We start from the raw sequence: 20665 nt of genomic DNA on the forward strand, positions 1-20665 counted from the left end.
CGCCCCAACACTGGATGCTACAGATGAGACCAAAGAGGAATTCTACTCCAGCCTCGAACAATCCCTGTCCCAATGGGTGACAACTGATTCTCCTTGCCGATTTCAACGGCAGAGTTGGAAAGGACACAGACCTCTGGGGAGACGTGATCGGCAGGGAGCGGGTAGGGAAAACCCTCCTCCTGACAAAATGTCTAGAACAGGGCCGTGGCATTACAAACACCTTGTTCCGTCAGAGAGACAAGTACAAGGGCTCATGGCAACACCCTCGCTCCAAGCACTGGCATCTGCTAGACTACGTCATCATCCGAACGAGGGACCGCAAGGACATCTGCATCACCTTCGCCAAGACAGGAGCTGACGACTGCTGGATGGACCATCGCCTAATCTGTTCCACCATCAACATCAATGTAGCCCCAAAACAGCGTCAACAACAGAAACAATGCCGCAGGAAAGTCAATGCAGAGGCACTCAAAGACCGTTAAGAAAGCCCTATTCAGCCAGCGCCTCACTGGCGACCCTCAATGACTCCGAGACACAGTGCCCACAGGGCCTAGTCCGCCCTGAAGGCCTCCATAATCAGCACCTGCGAAGAGACGCTCGGTCACTCGACCAGGAAACACCAAGACTGGTTTGACGAGAACGACCAGGAGATCCAGGAGCTAATCAGCCACAAGCGCAAAGCATTTCTGAACTTAAAACAGCAACCCAACACGAGAGCAAGGAAGCAGCCGAGGTCCAACAAAAAACCCGCAACCTAAAAAAACAGATGGTGGTTGGAGAAAGCGCAGGAGATCCAGCAGTTAGCTGACAATCACAACGTGCGTGGATTCTTCAGCGCAGTCAAGACCACCAAGCACCCAAGATCCTACCCCACTGCTGGCCAAGAATGGTGAGGTACTCAAGGTGTAGGATCCATCTCCCCCCACCCCCCCAGCAATGGTAATAATTGGACTATTAAAAATAAAACTCAGAACTGCATGACAGCCCGCAAAAAGAGCTGGGCAGGAAAGGGTTAATTCAAACATTGCAGCCAAACAATCAGACCTCATGAGAGTCAATGATACAGGATATCAAATAAAACACAAAATGTTAGTGTGCAGGTACAGCAAGTAATCAGGAAGGCCAATGGAATGTTGGCCTTTATTGCAAGGGGGATAGAGTATAAAAGCAGAGAAGTCCTGCTACAACTGTACAGGGTATTGGTGAGGCCACACCTGGAGCACTGCGTACAGTTTTGGTCTCCATATTTAAGGAAGGATATACTTGCACTGGAAGCTGTTCAGAGAAGGTTCACTTGGTTGATTCCTGAGATGAAGGGGTTGACTTATGAAGATAGGTTGAGTAGATTGGGCCTATACTCATTGGAGTTCAGAAAAATGAGGTAATCTTATTGAAACATATAAGATAATGAGGGGGCTTAACAAGGTGGATGCAGAGAGGATATTTCCATTCATAGGGGAAGCTAAAACTCGGGGACATTAGGGGCCACCCATTTAAAACTGAGATGAGGAGGAATTTCTTCTCTGAGGGTTGTAAATCTGTGGAATTCTCTGCCCTAGAGAGCTGTGGAGGCTGGGTGATTGAATATATTTCAGGCGGAGAGACAGACTTTTGAGTGATAAGTGAGTAAAAGGTTATGGGGAGCGGGCAGGGAAGTGGAGCTGAGTCCATGATCATTTCAGCCATGATCTTATTAAATGGCAGAGCAGGCTCGAGGGGCCAGGTGGCCTACTCCTGCTCCTATTTCTTATATCTGTCATCGATCTAAATCAACAGACAATGGCATCAAAAGAGAGACATCCACACCTTCAATGATTTTCTGTCTGAAAATATATAGGGACACTCACACAGCAGGAGCCCACCATGCCCCTGCCTGGGCCAGGGAGTGGGTCAGAGACAGTGAATACAGACAATGCCATTCATATATTCGATAGTCCCAGTCATTGCAGCGAAACTATGACTCATCGAGAGATTGGACATCATCAGAGCACCAGAAGAGAGACATTCACACCTTCAATGGTTTTCTGCCTGAAAAGATACAGGGACATTCACACATTCCCCAACCATCCATACCAAGGAAGGTTCTGCATTGTGCTGCACAGCAGGAGAGCAGATATCACAGGAGGGAACAGAAAATCTGTTTCCGGATTGCAAGCTGAAGAAAACCCATTTTCAAAGGCACAAAGCATACAGAAACAGAATCGAAACAACAACAGATTCTTGCGTCTTCGGGACACAAGCTGCAATCAAGAAAAGGGCCTACAGTCAACTTCAGAAGACAGCCGAGCAATTAATGATTGTATGTTTGTTCCAGCCAGGTCATAGAAGGGTTGAGAGATTGGGTCTGGGTAACTTTGTAGCAGTCAAATAGTGGATGGGTTTAACGGTGTCGAGTTACACCGATGCAAATGACCCGTTCGAAGGGTTTGTATTTTGGGGTTCGTTAATCCCAATATAAATTGCAGGGATTTATACTGGGGAGGTAATTTTGTTCTTATAAAGCCTAACGTCAAAGAACTGCGTGGAACAGGGACTAGATATTTAGAAACCCTTACAAAGAACAGAGAGGCAGTCAGCGCCCATCGGAAGGAACATTTCAAAGATCTCCTTAACCGAGATTTTGTCTTCGACTCCATCCCGCAGCATGCTGCTCCGTGTACTGTACAGTGACACATGTAATGTAATTTGTTGAATGTACGACAATGTATCCCGTATTGTACTTGAACAGAACTGCCGTCAGCTCCCAAATGTAGTGTATGGGATTGCTGACCGCAGCTAAATGTACTGAACTGCTTTTGAATGCACTGTACAAATTTTTATATGAATAAAGTATATTTTGAAATTTAAAAAAAAAATGCTGCCCACCACCAGCTCAGCACAACCCCAGCCCAGCACGAGGAAATAAAGGCCATCCGTCAGCTGAAGAATAACAAAGCATCGGGAGCAGATGGAATTCCCGCCGAGGCACTATTGACATGAATACATGACCTCATTTCCCTTATCTGGAAAGACGAGAGCATGCCAGGAGATCTCAGGGACACCGTAATCGTGACCATCTTCAAAAAAAGGGATAAATCAGACTGCGGTAACTACAGAGGAGTTTCCCTGCTGTCGGCCACAGGGAAGGTCATCACAAGAATCCTCCTCAATTGTCTTCTTCCTGTGGCGGAAGAGCTCCTCCCAGAGTCACAATGTGGATTCCGTCCAGTAAGGAGTACAACGGACATGATCTTCACCACGCGACAACTACGAGAAATGCAGGGAACAGCACCAACCCTTGTACATGGCTGCCTTTGACCTCACAAAGGCCTTTGACACCGTCAACCGAGATTATGGAGTGTCCTCTTCGGTTTCGCCTGCCCTCAAAAGTTTGTCACCATCCTCCGCCTGCTCCATGACGACATGCAGGCCGTGATCCTGACCATTGGATCCACCACAGACCCAATCCACATCTGGACCAGGATCAAGCAAGGCTGCTTCATCGCACCAACGCTCTTTTCGATCTTCCTCACTGCAATGCTTCATCTCACCTGTAGCAAGCTTCCCGCCAGAGTGGAGCTAAACTATAGAACAAGTTGGAATCCGTTCAACTTCTGCCGCCTCCAGGCCAGATCCAAGGTAGTCCCATTCTCTGTCATTGAACTACAGTTTGCAGACAACGCCTGCGTCAGTGTTCTCGCTCAGGCTAACATCCCCAGCATCAAATCATTGACCTCGCTTGATCAGCTCCATTGGGTGGGCCACATCGTCCGCATGCCCGATACGAGACTCCCAAAGCAAGCACTCTATGCGGAGCTTCAACACGGCAAGCAAGCCCCAGGTGGGCAGAGGAAATACTTCAAGGACACCCTCAAAGCCTCCTTGATAAAGTGTAACATCCCCACCAACTCCTGGGAATCCCTGGCTCAAGACCGCCCAAAGTGGAGGAAGAGCATCCGAGAAGGCGCCGAGATCAAGCAGAATCAAGCGTAGACAGCGGAAGGAGCGAGAGTCAACCCAGGCTCCCCACCCACCCTTTCCTTCAACCACTGTCTGCCCCACCTGTGACAGAGACTGTAGGTTCCGCATTGGACTCCTCAGTCACCCGAGAACTAACTTTTAAAGTGGAAGCAAGTCATCCGCGACTCCGAGAGACTGCCTAGGATGATGATGATTTACACTAAGTAAATTTAACCAAGTACTTTAGCCTGTACATATTGGTCTCCCAGTAAAATATTTCCCACCTTTCATGAGGCACAGGAGAACATTTTGGGCTCCGCCTCAACCTCCAGTGAACAATATTCCACAATTGGGGGTTAATTCTTCAACTGAAACACACTAACCCATAAATAGCATGTAGAAAGGCAGGGCTTTCAGTTCATCGGCTCAGTCCCTGACGACTGTGTGCAGGAAGTGTATCCAGCTGCAGCTCCTGTTAGACCGCATGGCGGTACTGGAGCTGCGGATGGATTCACTCTGGAGCGTGTGCGATGCTGAGGATGTCATGGATAGCACGTTCAGCGAGTTGGTTACACCGCAGGTAAAGGTTACAAAGGCAGACAAGGAAAGGGTGACCATCAGGCAGAGCAGGAGTAGGAAGGCAGTGCAGGACTCCCCTGCGGTCATCTCCCTCCAAAACAGATATACCGCTTTGGATATTGTTGGGGGAGATGGCTCACCAGGGGAAGGCAGCAGCAGCCAAGTTCATGGCACCGTGGGTGGCTCTGTTGCACAGGAGGGCAGGAAAAAGTGTGGGAGAGCTATAGTGGTAGGGGATTCTATTGTAAGGGGGATAGATAGGCGTTTCTGCGGCCGCAACCAAGACTCCAAAGTGGTATGTTGCTTCCCTGTTGCAAGGGTCAAGGATGTCTTGGAGCGGCTGCAGGGCATTCTGGAGAGGGCGGGTGAACAGTCAGTTGTCGTGGTGCATATAGGTACCAACGATATAGGTAAAAAGTGGGTTGAGGTCCTACAAGCTGAATTTAGGGAGTTAGGAGTTAAATTAAAAATTAGGACCTCAAAAGATAGTAATCTCACGATTGCTACCAGTGCCACGTGCTAGTCAGAGTAGAAATAGCAGGATAGCCAAAAGGAATATGTAGCTTGAAGAATGGTGCAAGAGGGAGGGATTCAAATTCCTGGGACATTGGAACCGGTTCTGGGGGAGATGGGACCAGTACAAACCAGATGGTCTGCACCTGGGCAGGACCGGAACCAATGTCCTAGGGGGAGTGTTTGCTAGTGCTGTTGGAGAGGGGTTAAACAAATATGGAAGGGGGGGGTGGTGGGAACCTATGCAGGGAGACAGAGGGAAAAAAAAAATGGGGGCAGAAGCAAAAGATAGAAAGGAGAATAGTAAAAGTGGAGGGCAGAGAAACCCAAGGCAAAAATCAAAAAGGGTCACATTACAGCAAAATTTTAAAGGGACAAAGAGAGTTAAAAAGACAAGCCTGAAGGCTCTGTGCCTCAATGCCTCAATGCGAGGAGTATTCGTAATAAGGTGGATGAATTAACTGCGCAGACAGCTATTAACGATTATGATATAATTGGGATTACAGAGACATGGCTCCAGGGTGACCAAGGCTGGGAACTCAACATCCAGGGGTATTCAACATTCAAGGAGGATAGACAGAAAGGAAAAGGAGGTGGGGTAGCGTTGCTGGTTAAAGAGGAAATTAACACAATAGTAAGGAAGGACATTAGCTTGGATGATGTGGAATTTGTATGGGTAGAGCTGCGGAATACCAAAGGGCAGAAAACGCTAGTGGGAGTTGTGTACAGACCACCAAACAGTAGTAGTGAGGTTGGGGATGGCATCAAACAAAAAATTAGGGATGCGTGCAATAAATGAGACATTTATCATGGACGACTTTAATCTACATATTGATTGGGCTAACCAAGCTGGTAGCAATGCGATGGAGGAGGATTTCCTGGAGGGTATTAGGGATGGCTTTTTAGACCAATATGTCGAGGAACCAACTAGAGAGCTAGCCATCCTAGACAGGGTGTTGTGTAATGAGAAGGGACTAATTAGCAATCTTGTTGTGCGAGGCCCCCTGGGGAAGAGTGACCATAATATGGTAGAATTCTTTATTAAGATGGAGAGTGACAGTTAATTCAGAGATTAGGGTCCTGAACTTAAGGAAAGATAACTTCGATGGTATGAGACGTGAATTGGCTAGGATAGACTTCAAATGATACTTAAAGGATTGACAGTGGATAGGTAATGGCAGACATTCATAGATGACATGGATGAACTTCAACAATTGTACATCCCTGTCTGGAGTAAAAATAAAATGGGGAAGGTAGCTTAACTGTGGCTAACAAGGAAAATTAGGGATAGTGTTAAATCCCTAATTTAAGGAAGAGGCATATAAATTGGCCAGAAAAAGCAGCAAACCGGAGGACTGGGAGAAATTTAGAATTCAGCAGAGGAGGACAAAGGGTCTAATTAGGAGGGGGGAAATAGAGTATGAGAGGAAGCTTGCAGGGAATATAAAAACTAACTGCAAAAGCTTCTATAGATATGTGAAGAGAAAAAGATTAGTGAAGACCAACGTAGGTCCTTTGCAGTCAGAATCAGGTGAATTTATAATGGGGAACAAAGAAATGGCAGACCAACTGAACAAATACTTCGGTTCTGTCTTCACGAAGGAAGACACAAATACTAGGGGTTCGAGGGTCTAGCAAAAAAAGGAACTGAAGGAAATCCTTATTAGTCAGCAAATTGTGTTAGGGAAATTGATGGGATTGAAGGCCGATAAATCCCCAGGGCCTGATGGGCTGCATCCCAGAGTACTTAAGGAAGTGGCCCTAGAAATAGTGGATGCATTGGTGGTCATTTTCCAACATTCTATTGACTCTGGATCAGTCCCTATGGACTGGAGGGTAGCTAATGTAACACCACTTTTTAAACATAGAAACATAGAAAATAGGTGCAGGAGTAGGTCATTCGGCCCGTCGAGCCTGCACCATTCAATAATATCATGGCTGATCATTCACCTCAGTACCCCTTTTCTGCTTCCTCTCCATACCCCTTGATCCCTTTAGCCATAAGGGCCAGATCTAACTCCTTCTTGAATATATCCAATGAACTGGCATCAACAACTCTCTGTGGTAGGAAATTCCACAGGTTAACAAACATAGAAAATAGGTGCAGGGGTAGGCCATTCGGCCCTTCGAGCCTGCACCGCCATTCAATGAGTTCATGGCTGAACATGCAACTTCAGTACCCCATTCCTGTTTTCTCCCCATACCCCTTGATCCCCCTAGCTAGAGGATTTGAGTATAGGAGCAGAGAGGTCTTACTGCAGTTATACAGAGCCTTGGTGAGGCCACACCAAGAATATTGTGTTCAGTTTTGGTCTAATCTGAGGAAGGGCATTCTGGCTATTGAGGGAGTGCAGCGAAGGTTCACCAGACTGATTCCCGGGATGGCAGGACTGACATGAGGAGAGACTGGATCAACTGGGCTTGTATTCACTGGAATTTAGAAGAATGAGAGGGGATCTCATAGAAACAAATAAAATTCTGACGGGATTGGACAGGTTAGAGGCAGGAAGAATGTTCCCGTTGCTGGGGAGTTCCAGAACCAGGGGTCACAGTCTAAGAATAAGGGATAAGCCATTTAGGACCGAGATGAGGAGAAACTTCCTCACTCAGAGAGTGGTTAACCTGTGGAATTCTCTACCGCAGAAAGTTGTTGAGGCCAGTTCGTTAGATATATTCAAAAGGGAATCAGATATGGCCCTTACGGCCAAAGGGATCAAGGGGTATGGAGAGAAAGCAGGAAAGAGGTACTGAAGTTGAATGATCAGCCATGATCATATTGAATGGTGGTGCAGGCTCAAAGGGCCGAATGGCTTGCTCCTGCACCTAATTTCGATGTTTCTATGTGTACTGATGCAAACAGCACTTTTGCCATGAACACTAGGCAGGTGTTGGTCACACCTGAACTGCAACCTCGTGAGACATACTGCTGGACACAGCATTCCAGCACTGGGTTCAGAGTTGGCCCTTCACACTGCCCCCCCACCTATCCCAAGCTCTAAAGGTGCTGGTACATGTTTACATACAGCTCTGTGGGCACCATTCACCCTTTGGTACCTCAAGCCAGCAAAGTGACCCATAGCAGGAATACTGGTTGTTGACTTTTCCCAAAACACATATAGCCTTCTAGGCCCAGCGCTCAGAGACCAACGTAGCTTCACCTTGGTTGAGCTGAGCTAATTTAGGCTAGATCGTAAATCACAGACCTTCATGGTCTCTACGGACCAGGGCCACACTGGGTGGGGCAATTCTGGAGCCAAAGGGGAAGCCATTGCTGAGACAAGAAGTCACACTTAGCGATGTGTTGGAATGAGAAGTGGAGACCTTGAGGAGTCAGCACTCTCCCCCCACCTCATGAGAGAGAGACAGAGAGAGAGAGAGAGCAGCCCGTTAGATCCACAGAAAACAAAATAAAAGGCCACAATCAACTCCTCGATCAGATTGGAGTGCAGATTAGAGTTACTGCAGTGCAGAATTTGTTCTTAAATGTTTGAGAAAGTGCAGCCAGACGCCAACATATTCCAGGAATGTTACTGGGAGGCAAACCTGGGAAATGAGAGAATTTCAATGGGACAGAGGAGACTTCGATCAGGAATGGAACTGGGTTTGGTTAGGGGATTCCAGAGTTAACAAGTGAATGGGAAAAGGTGGGAGTCTATTAGAAAATAGTGATCAGTAGTTAGAATTCTAATCAGTTCATTCACAAAAGAACAGTAACTGCTTAAACATATAGATATGTAACCACTGCCCATCCCGGCAGTGCACACTTTAATGACCTCCCCATGCAACATACATCTCCCCTACCCCCCCTTCTCTTCCCCCCCTCACCCCCCCCTTCTCTAACCCCCCCCCCCATCTCTTCCTCCCTCCCCCTTCTCTTCCCCCCCCCACCTCCCCCTTCTCTTCCCCCCCCTCCTCTTCCCCCCCCTTCTCTTCCACCTCCCCCTTCTTTTCCTCACCCCCCCCCACACCTCCCCCCTTCTCTTCCCCCCCCACACCTCCCCCCTTCTCTTCCCCCCCCCCTCTTTCCCCCCCCCACACCTCCCCCCTTCTCTTCCCCCCCCCCACACCTCCCCCCTTCTCTTCCCCCCCCATACCTCCCCCCTTCTCTTCCCCCCCCCCACACCTCCCCCCTTCTCTTCCCCCCCCCATACCTCCCCCCTTCTCTTCCCCCCCCCATACCTCCCCCCTTCTCTTCCCCCCCCCCATACCTCCCCCCTTCTCTTCCCCCCCCATACCTCCCCCCTTCTCTTCCCCCCCCCATACCTCCCCCCTTCTCTTCCCCCCCCCATACCTCCCCCCTTCTCTTCCCCCCCCCCACCTCCCCCCTTCTCTTCCCCCCCCCCACCTCCCCCCTTCTCTTCCCCCCCCCCACCTCCCCCCTTCTCTTCCCCCCCCCCCCCACCTCCCCCCTTCTCTTCCCCCCCCCCACACCTCCCCCTTCTCTTCCCCCCCCACACCTCCCCCCTTCTCTTCCCCCCCACCACACCTCCCCCCTTCTCTTTCCCCCCCACCACACCTCCCCCCTTCTCTTCCCCCCCCACACCTCCCCCCTTCTCTTCCCCCCCCACATCTCCCCCCTTCTCCCCCCCCCCCACACCTCCCCCCTTCTCTTCCCCCCCCCACACCTCCCCCCTTCTCTTCCCCCCCCCACACCTCCCCCCTTCTCTTCCCCCCCCCACACCTCCCCCCTTCTCTTCCCCCCCCCACCTCCCCCCTTCTCTTCCCCCCCCCACCTCCCCCCTTCTCTTCCCCCCCCCCACCTCCCCCCTTCTCTTCCCCCCCCCCACACCTCCCCCCTTCTCTTCCCCCCCCACCTCCCCCCTTCTCTTCCCCCCCCACACTTCCCCCTTCTCTTCCCCCCCCCACACTTCCCCCCTTCTTTCCCCCCCACCTCCCCCCTTCTTTCCCCCCCACCTCCCCCCTTCTTTCCCCCCCCCCATCTCCTCTTCCTCCTCTTGTCCCTTCTCCCCGCCCCCCCATCCCATCCCACAGCTCCTGCCCCTCCCACGGTTCCTGATCACACCGCATGGCTCCTCTACCTTGAGTGGTAGTTTCTCCGTTGGTTCCAGCCAAGGGGACGACACCTTTATCAACCTGGAAATACAGGACAGCTCTTAGTCCGAGAAGTTTTGGGTTTCAAATACAATATTGACATTTATAATTTATACCAAACATTCAAAGAAACATCTGAATTATTTAACGCAAGATGTTTGCTGGTTTTATTATTTAGGATTCTGTACCCTGCCGCATTGATTTTGATGGAGATATTTCAGTTTTTAAAAAAGCATTCCTTCCTTTGACTTGCCGTACCCCGTTCGAATATCTTACTATCCAAGCCTCAGGACTGCTGAAGGGTAGCTTACGGCTCGTGTGACACAGGACGAGGTATTTTCTCAGATTCACAGATTCTAGTTCCCTGCAGAAGGGATCACCCTCGTCACTAAACTGCAACACAGATTGCAGCTCAGGAACGAGAATCTTAGATGGATTAGATTTTTGTTGGGGGATGGGTATCGAGGGATATTGAGCAACGGTCAGAATTTCAATTGCTGTACAGGTCAGCCAAACGGTACAACAGGCTCAAGGGCCTGAATGGCCGACTTCTGCTCCTCAGGCAAGTCCACATGTAAACCACTTTCAGAATCGCCGTTTTAATTCGGATTCAGGGAGATTGGATCAGTAACCCGGCTTCCAGTGTTTACACCACTAAAATCAGTCTGGCTTATCCCAGCAGCAGGATCAGATACATTCAAAACTGATTCTAGGAGTTTAACTTTGAGATTAAGGGAGCTGATTCAGTGTAAACTCCAGGAGCAGTAGATGGTTATGTGGACAGGTGGGGTGGTTGCAGGGATAGACAGCACACTGGCAACTAGCTGCTTACCTTTCGAGAGAGAGAGAGATGCACACAGAGGTGGGGGGGGGGGGAGAGAGGCAGAGTGCAAGAGAGAGAAATAGCACTTAAACAAATTTGAATTATTGGATACCACAGTGCCGAGTACTGGCCCCACTTGGATAAGCAGCAGAAGGCTGACCAGTGCTCCGCTGCTAAAGCTTTTTAGTCCCGTGAATACTTGAGGATTCCCAAGTCTTGGTTCTACCAAGCTACATCTACATCCTCGGAGAGTTCAAGTACCCCTACAGCACGCCAGATGCAGATCGCTCAGTGGTACAATTTGGAGACGTCAGCACAAGTCGGATCAAAATAGAAAGTTCTGCACACATCAGTTTGCTCCAAACAAAATTCAGATTGCTAATCAATGAGCACGCCAGGGTGTGGCTCACCCTTTGATTTTCTGTCCTTTCACGTGGAGGAGCGTCTGGCTCAACTCCAGCCAGGCACTAGGGGCTGCACGGCCTCCTGTGCTGCAAGATTCGATAACCTCCTCCAGTGCTATGCTCACAAATCGAAGAGCAACTGGTGTCCCCGCAGGCTGCAGGACAGTAGGCTCAGGGAATCAAAGAACGTTTACAGTTAAACTTCACAAAGCCTGCACAAACATTCCCAGTGGAAGTCCTGCTGGTTTGTCGCTACTTGGCTCTGATGAGAGAGAGAGAGAGAGAGAGACCACCTCGTGCTCCAGAGAGAAGAGGAGCAATCGAAAATCTTTTTTGCATCAGCTGTAAGCAGCAACTGGAAAGGCACTTGGGCAGCACTCGCTAGTTAGGAGTCCAAGTCCCCCTTGCCCCGCCTCCAGGGGAGGGGCTGTTCTCTTTCACCGCTCCCCAGCGAATGGTCTGGTTCAGTCCCGGTCTTTTGTTCAAGGGGATAAACAGAAACTCCGACCACTTACCTTGATCCCCACGACAATGTTCCTGTCTTTGACTACGTCTACGAAGGGTGTCCCATCGTCGGTGCTCTGGTACAGGGTCTCGTGGAAGAAGATGACACCTCCGAGAAAGCTTTTAACCCGGTCATCAGCGGTCAACAGGATCTGCCGGTAGACACGGCGGTTTTCCTCAATGTTCTCCACACCAATCTGGTTCAGACGCTTGGCCATGCTCCCTAGGAAAAAGGAACAGGATGCTACTTATTAAAAAAATAAAATGTGCAGGCTGTGTGATGGTACGGTGGACACATGCAGTGTGCTGTAGTACTCGGCTACACACACACACACACACACACGGGTCCAACGTCCATTCCTGGCCTGTGCAGTGCTGGCTGATCGCAACCACAGCAGAAGCGTATGTGAACATGGGCCTTACACCAAACATCCATAAGACAAAGGTCCTTTACCACCCTGCCCCCACCACACAGTACTGCCCTGCGATTAGCAAATTAGACAACGGGAACCATTTTCCATACCTCGGGAGCCTACTGTCAACAAGGGCAGACGTCTATGACAAAGTCCAACACCGCCTTCAGTGCGCCAGAGCAGCCTTCAGTCGCCTGAGGAAGAGAGCGTTTGAAGACCAGGACCTCAAACCCGGCACTAAGCACATGGTCTACAGAGCATTAGTGATACCCGCCATCCTACATGCTTCAGAGACATGAACTATGTACAGCAGGCACCTCAAAGCACTGGAGAAGTACCACCAACACTGCCTCTGCAAAATCCTGTAAATCCATTGGCAGGATAGGTGCACCAACATCAGTGTTCTCTCAGGCCAACATCCCCAGCGTCAAAGCACTGACCACGCTCAACCAGCTCCAATGGATGGGCCACACCGTTTGCATGCCCGACACCAGACTCCCAAAACAAGCGCTCTACTCGGAGCTCAGACAGGGCAAGCGAGCCCCAGGTGGGCAGAGGAAACGCTTCAAGGACACCCTCAAAGCCTCCTTGATAAAGTGCAACATCTCCACCGACACCTGGGAATCCCTGGCCCGAGACCGCTCAAAGTGGAGGAAAAGCATGCGGGAAGGCGCCGAACAGATTCACTTCACCAGGAGCACGCGGAAACCAAGCGCAGACAGCGGAAGGAGCGCATGACAACCCATCTACCCGTTCCTCCAACCACCGTCTGCCCCACCTGTGACAGAGACTGTAGGTCCCGCATTGGACTCAATCACCCGAGAACTCATCAGTGTGGAAGCAAGTCATCCTCGACTCCGAGAGACAATTGGCCTCAGTACCCTGGTATAAAAAGAGAGGAAAGACGGCACCCATCCACAATTATATCCTCTGCTGGAAAGTGCGTATCTGGTGAGGACTCCACTCACTACCTCCCACAGTTGTATTGCCTGTCTAGCCTCACAAATGGCAGACGAGGTACCAACGTGGGGCCATGGCCCAGCAAAGAGGCAACTGTTTCAGGAGAAGCAGAGAGAGCAAGAGACGAGAAACAGCAAATACAGATACCCTCCATTTCAAATGCTGAAGGGCAGACACACAATTGCAGATACTGAATAATGGCTTGGACCTATCTATTGGAAATGCCATGATCTTATTAAATGGCAGAGCAGGCTCGAGAGGCCATATGGCCTACTCCTGCTCCTAATTCTTATGTTCTCCCTAATGTCATCCCACTGTCCAAAACAGGCAAAAAAGAGATTTCATATCTTTGAACTCAAAAGCTGCACTTCATCAATACAATGATGTGTTGCTGAACCCAAGTGACAGCTCACCAGGGACACGAGACACGAGACACGAGACCCAAGTGTCTGGATTCCGTGTTCGGCGCTGGCGAAGGGGTACAATGCTGTTGAATGTTTTGCCCGGACTGGCACTTTAGATACACTCCCGCTTAACATACTTATGGATCAGGAGATGGGAAGTTCCTGGATAGCAGACAGAGACTGTGGGGTGGTCTTTGTTTTATACTATGGGATTGGGGAGGGGGTCTTTCGCATCAGTGCTCTACTCAATAGCTCCAACCACTAATTTACCAGCCCGGTTTTCTCAGGTGCCTGGATTCAGTGGGTGATCGGTTAAACATGCAGCCGTTTACACACTCACTGAAGCTGGCATCATTACACAAGAACATAAGAAATAGGAACAGGAGTAGGCCACCTGTAGAGCGATGGGAACTCGAGGCCAATTCTGTTGAATCGTGCCACCCCCCCGCCCCACCCAAACACAGAAGCAGGAACCCGAAAGGCAGCAGACACTAACCCACAGACTCATCTGCAGCCAGGATGCCCTTGCCAGGAGAGATGATCTGCAGGGCGATATCAGACAGCTCCTTCTTCTGGTCTGGGGAGAGTGCGGGAAATTGGTGCGTCATCGTCAAATGGTGTGTGTGTGTGTGTGTGGCCAAAGCTGGAAGAAAGGAATGTTAAATCCACAGGTCACTCCCAAATCAGCACATCAGTAAATGGATCCACAGTCCCCCCCCCTCCCCTCCCCCCCCCAGCTTTCAGCACCCTCCCATCCCAAACATCACCATTGCATTACTTTAAAAGAAAATCTGAATTTAGTCGACTTGCCACTTACACATTCACTGCAGCTGCCGGGAGATGTGAAATGCTCTCATGACAACCAAAGCCTATTGTAATGCTGCTCACAGGAATGCAGGCAGTTTGGAGTGGTAGTTGAAGTGGGGGGAGGGGGCCCAGAATGTTGATTTATTCGCTCCACTGCAGTCAAATAGATTCTCAGGCTACAAATTCACAAGTGTCTTTGCTGGTAAATGTACTTTTTTGCACAGGTACAAACAGTAATCAAAAGGTTAATGGAATGTCGGCCTTCATCGAGGGTCTGGAATACAAAGTGCAGGAAGTGATGTTCCAGCTGGTCAGAGCTCTGGGCAGATCCCGTCCGGAGTCACTACGCCCAGTCCTGGGCCCCAGCCCTCAGGGGGGATATATCGGCTTCGGAAATATATTGGGCAGTCTTAAAATTAGAGCCAGGCCATCCAGATCAGGAAGCACTTAACACAAAGGGCAGTGAAAATCTGCAACTCTCTTCCCCAAAAGGACTGTAGATGCTGGGGGCAATTGAAATTTTCAAGACGGAGATTGACAGATTTTTATTAGATAAAGGTATTGAGGGATTTATGGATCAAGGCGGGCGTGGAGTTGAGGTAATGATCAGCCATGATCTAATGAAATGGTGGAACAGGCTCCTCCTGTTCCGATGCTCCTGATCACTGCCCAGGAATGCTAATTGGAAATTGCGTGCATGTGAATATTGGTCAATGGCAGGATCAAGCTCGACTGATGCCCTCCATGGACCAATAACCTACTACCACTCTACAATCATCCATACAGAATCATCTCCATCTTTGCTTTCCTCGAACTCTGGAGCCTCTCCATTTTGTCAGTTTTTCATCGACCTTTTCTACTTGCAACAAATTGCATTTATATAGCGCCTTGAACGTAAAAAGAATGTCAAGGCCACAGGAGTGTTATGTAACAAAATTTGACACAGCCACATTCGGAGATATTAGGACAGATGACCAAAATCTTGGTCAAAAGGTAGGTTTTAAGGAGTGTCTCAAAAAGGAGCGGAGAGGGGTTCTAGAACATAGGAGCCAGGCAGCTGGAGGTCGCCAATGGTGGAGCAATTAAAAGCGGGGACTTGCAAGGGGTCAGGATTGGAGGAGAGCCAAGAGCTGAGGGTTGTGGGGCTGAAGGAGGTTACAGAGATTGGCCGGGGTTATCTATCCTCATATTCTTATCACTGACCATTTAACCATTTCCTGTTCTTCCCCCCTCCCTGTGTTCTGTTTCTTTTTAAGTGCTGCTCAGCTGTAATATTCTCCCATTCTGAATAAGGGTTCCACACCCACATTGTCGACCTTGTAATTTCTCAACAGATTCTGCTTTTTTTGTAGCATCACCTCCCCTGGTTAGACAATGTAACGGGGGCAGCCCGGGCCCTGACCCGGGTCCCAGGGGGCAGCCCGGGCCCTGACCCGGGTCCCAGGGGGCAGCCTGTGGAACCGTGGCCCATCATGGAGTTACCATCCTCAGGAATGATGAAAGAGAAAGTTAATTGAAACAAAGACAATTAAAAAGCTTCCCCTCTTCCCCAATGTTCTACAGAATCTGTAAACACAGAAGATGGTCTTGGCCCGACATTAATAGAGTGCGAGGATCTGGCAGGTGCTGATGCCTGTGCATGGCCTGGTTTATTTATATCCTGGCTGTAGGCTTTGCTGCTGCTGCTGCAGTTCTCAGCCCCTGGACAATAGCATTTTCCCTGTACCCATCAGTTATGTATTGTCTCTAGTTCCCTTCCCCCTCCCAATCACCGCAGTCTTGGCATCAAACTGTAACCAAAATCTCCCTCATCAATAAAGGATTACCCACTCCCAGCAGGCAGCCAATTCTGCACAGTCCACCATTTTCTCTCAGATGCACAGGCAGACATTTTCCCTTTCTCCTGTGCGAATCAGGTTTGCCGCTGATTTCTGGCCTTTGGCTGCATTTACTGAGGTGATGAGTGATGCTGTGCAGATCTCCTCTGATCGGCAAAACCCTCCTGAACCACAGCTCTCAGTCCCACAAGTGGATGGAAGTGTTTGCAGTGACCCAGCAGGAGCGGCAGACAGGGGGTAGGGGAGGAAAAGGGGATCTACCAGGGTCAAGAGAGAGTTGCCACAAGTCATCACACCAACAACTTGCATTTATATAGCGTCTTAATGTAGTAAAACATCCTAAGGCACTTCACAGGAGTGTTATAGAAACATAGAAAATAGGTGCAGCAGTAGGCCATTCGGCCCTTCGAGCCTGCACCGCCATTCAATATGATCATGGCTGATCATGCAACTTCAGTACCCCTTTCCTGCTTTCTCACCATACCCCCTGATCCCTTTAGCTGTAAGGGTCACATCTAACTCCCTTTTGAATATATCCAATGAACTGGCCTCAACAACTTTCTGTGGTAGAGAATTCCACAGGTTCACAATTCTCTGGATGAAAAAGTTTCTCCTCATCTCGGTCCTAGATGGCGTACCCCTTATCCTTAGACTGTGTCCCCTGGTTCTGGACTTCCCCAACATCAGGAACATTCTTCCTGCATCTAACCTGTCCAATCCCATCAGAATTGTATATGCTTCTATGAGATCCCCTCTCATTCTTCTAAATTCCAGTGAATATAAGCCTAGTCAATCCAGTCCTTCTTCATATGTCAGTCCTGCCATCCCGGGAATCAGTCTGGTGAACCTTCGCTGCACTCCCTCAATAGCAAGAACGTCCTTCCTCAGGTTAGGAGACCAAAACTACACACAATATTCAAGGTGTGCTCTCACCAAGGCCCTGTACAACTGCAGTAAGACCTCCCTGCTCCTATACTCAAATCCTCTCGCTATGAAGCCCAACATGCCATTTGCTTTCTTTACTGCCTGCTGTACCTGCATGCCTACTTTCAATGACTGATGTACCATGACACCCAAGTCTCGTTGCACCTTCCCTTTTACTAATTTGTCACCATTCATATAATAATCTGCCTTCCTGTTTTTGCCACCAAAGTGGATAACCTCACATTTATCCACATTATACTGCATCTGCCATGCATTTGCCCACTCACCTAACCTGTCCAAGTCGCCCTGAAACCTCTTAGCATCCTCCTCACAGCTCACACTGCCACCTAGCTTAGTGTCATCTGCAAACTTGGATATATTACATTCAATTCCTTTGTCTAAAATCACTAATATATGTTGTAAATACTTGAGAGCGAGACACAAGGTGATATTAGGACAGATGGCCAAAAGCTTGGTCAAAGAGAAGCATCTTAAAAGGAGATAGAGGCGGAGAGGTTTAGGGAGGGAAATCCAGAGCTTGGGGCCCAGGCAGCTGAAGGCACGGCCACCGATGGTGGAGCGATTATAATCAAGGGATGTGCAGGAGGCCAGAATTAGAGGAGCACCGAGATCTGAGGGTTGTGGGGCTGGAGGAGGTTATAGATAGGGAGGGGCGAAGCCATGGAGGGATTTGAACGCAAAGATGAATTTTTAAATTGAGGCTGTGTCAGACTGGAAGCCAATATAGGTCAGCGAGCACAGCGGGTGATGGGGTGAACGGGACTTGGTGCGAGTTAGGATACAGGCAGCCGAGTTTTGGATGAGCACAAGTTTATGGAGGGTGCATGATTGAGGCCAGCGAGGAGAGTGTTGGAATAGTCAAGTCTGCAAGTAACAAAGATATGGACGAGGGTTTTAGCAGGTGAGCTGAAGCTGGAACGGAGCTGGGCCATGGGACTGAGGTAGAAGTACGGTCTTGGGTGATGGAGCAGATCTGTGGTCGGAAGCTCAGCTCAGCATCAAACACAACACCAAGGTTGCGAACAGACAGCCTCAGACAGTTGCCAGGGAGAGGGATGGAGTCAATGGCTAAGGAACGGAGTTTGTGGCAGGAACCAAAGACAATGGCTTCGGTGTTCCCAATATTTAGTTGGAAGAAATTTCTGCTCACCCAGTCCTGGATGTCGGACAAGCAGTCTGACAGATCAGAGACATTGGAGGGGTCAAGAGAGGCGGTGGTGAGTTAGAGTGTATGGGCGGAACCAAACGTGTTTCCGGATGATGTCACCAAGGGGCAACATGTAGATGAGAAATAGGAGGGGCCAAGGATAGATCCTTGGGGGACACCAGAGGTAATGGTGCGGGAGTGGGAAGAGAAGACATTGTAGGTGATTCTCTGGCTATGACTGAATAGATAAGAATGGAACCAGGTGAGTGCAGTCCCACCCAGTTGGACGACGGGAGAGACATTGGAGGAGGATGGTGTGGTTACCCATGTCAAAGGCTGACTACTGGTTGAGGAGGGACAGTTTACCATGGTCAGTCACATAGGATGCAATTTGTGACTTCGATGAGGGGCATTTCAGTACTGTGGCAGGGACACAAACCTGATTGGAAGGATTCAAACATGGAGTTGCAGGGAAAATGGGCACGGATTTGAAATGAAAGGGAGGTTGGAGATGGGGCGGTAGTTTGCAAGTACAGACGGGTCAAGAGAGGGTTTTTGAGGCATGTGGTGATGACAGCAGATTTGAAGGGGAGGGGGACAGAACCTGAAGAGAGAACCGTTAACAATATCAGCTAACAAGGGGCCAGGAAAGCAATCTGGTGTGAATAGGATTAAGGGAGCAGGTCGGTCTCACGGACAGGATGACCTGAGAGGGCATGAGAGATCAAAGAGAAACTGGAGAAAGATGAGAGTTCAGGGCTTAGGAAAAGAAAGAAGACACCAAGTGCACAGGAACCGTTTGCATTTCCTCTTTTCTCCGTCCCTTCTAGTTTCCTGGAGATACAATGCCAGAAGCTCCTCATACCTAGTCGAGTGGCCATTCAAAAAGCACAGGAGTCCAACAATGAGCATCAGCAGGCTATGTGACTGGGAGGGGGCAAGGCATACAGACAGAAACAGAAACGGTGCCAATTGTAACACTGGCAGCGAGCAGCTAACCATGCACAGACCCAGTTAACCAACCCCTCCGTCCATGGCCTCAAATTGCCCTCGCCACCAGCAACAGATCTGCACCCACCAGGATTTCACCCTGGGGTTACACAGTTCACAACACTCTCCAAAACTGATGTTAGATTTGAGCAAAGCCGTATTGTTCTACAAAGTCAGAAGGTGGGGGGGGGAGTGGGGAAGAGAAATGGGAAAAAAAAAAAATAGGGTCTGAAGTTTCTGAATGAGATGAGCCAAGGAGCTCGTGTCCAGGGAGCTGGATCAGCAGCGAGGTGGCTAGAGACTGTGGAGGCCCTCAGCAAATATCAACTGTTGCCCATTGTTATTTACAGCGTACATAAGCGATTGGCAAATACCGAACCTGTGGAGGGGAAGGGAAGGAGTGTTGCAAATACCATGGAACAAGTAGACAAAATACTGTGGGATTAGAAAGTTGGGTCTGACAATCGACAGATATTGTTCAAACAAATACATACAAACTGATGTGACAGAGAAATAACCAACAGAAATAGAAGCTAAACATCACAGGGCACAGAAAAAACAAAGGCTTGCATTTCTATAGCGTCCTTCAGGACATCTAAAAGCACTTCATGACCAATGAAGTACTTTTGAAGGGTAATCACTATTGTAATGTAAGAAATGCAGCAGCCAAATGGTCCCACAATCAGCAATACAATATTGACCAGATAATCTGTTTTAGCATTAGATTGATATAAATATTGGCCAGGACACCGGAGGCAACATGTCTGCTCTTCTTTGAATAGTGCCATGGGATCTTTTATGTCCACCTTAGGGGGCAGACAGGGCCTCAGTTTAACATCCCAAATGTCTGAAAGATGATACCTTGGACAGTGCAGCATTCCCTCAGTACTGCCCCTCCGACAATGCAGCGCTCGCTCAGTACTGCCCCTCCATCAGTGTGGCACTCCCTCAGCACTGCACTGGAGTGTCAGCCTAGATTTTTGTGCTCAAGTCTCTGGAATAGGTCTTGAACCCACAATCTTGTGACTCAGCGGCGATCCATGGCTGACACAGGCCAGGGACCAGCTCACTGAGACCATCTTTGGTGGTAAAAACAGAGAGACAGACTATTATCTGAATGGTGACAGATTAGGAAAAGGAGAGGTGCAAAGAGACCTGGGTGTCATGGTACATCAGTCATTGAAGGTTGGCATGCAGGTGCAGCAGGCGGTTAAGAAAGCAAATGGCATGTTGGCCTTCATAGCAAGGGGATTTGAGTACAGGGGCAGGGAGGTGTTGCTACAGTTGTACAGGGCATTGGTGAGGCCACACCTGGAGTATTGTGTACAGTTTTGGTCTCCTAACCTG

General features: G+C 49.3%; 1 protein-coding gene and 1 long non-coding RNA gene across 5 annotated transcripts in view; one reads left to right on the forward strand and one right to left on the reverse strand.

The window, feature by feature from the left end:
* Positions 1-20665, forward strand: part of LOC139226262 (uncharacterized) — a 73439-nt gene that overhangs the window by 12998 nt on the left and 39776 nt on the right. The gene's annotated exons all lie outside the window — the stretch shown is intronic.
* The window catches only part of aldocb (aldolase C, fructose-bisphosphate, b), a 30646-nt gene that overhangs the window by 6579 nt on the left and 3402 nt on the right, over positions 1-20665 (reverse strand). For 2 of the 3 annotated variants that reach the window (XM_070856889.1, XM_070856890.1), the window contains exons 2-4: positions 14088-14234; positions 11826-12037; positions 10071-10125 (exon numbers count right to left, since the gene is read on the reverse strand). In XM_070856889.1, the coding sequence (XP_070712990.1) occupies positions 10071-10125; positions 11826-12037; positions 14088-14199 (379 nt within the window). In that variant the 5' untranslated portion in view covers positions 14200-14234. Of the gene's footprint in view, positions 1-10070; positions 10126-11825; positions 12038-14087; positions 14235-14408; positions 14429-20665 lie in introns of those variants that run through there. The other variant, XM_070856888.1, reaches the window with a different exon arrangement.

Source organism: Pristiophorus japonicus, chromosome 16 (genome assembly GCF_044704955.1).
Source record: "Pristiophorus japonicus isolate sPriJap1 chromosome 16, sPriJap1.hap1, whole genome shotgun sequence".
NCBI lineage: Eukaryota > Metazoa > Chordata > Chondrichthyes > Pristiophoridae > Pristiophorus > Pristiophorus japonicus.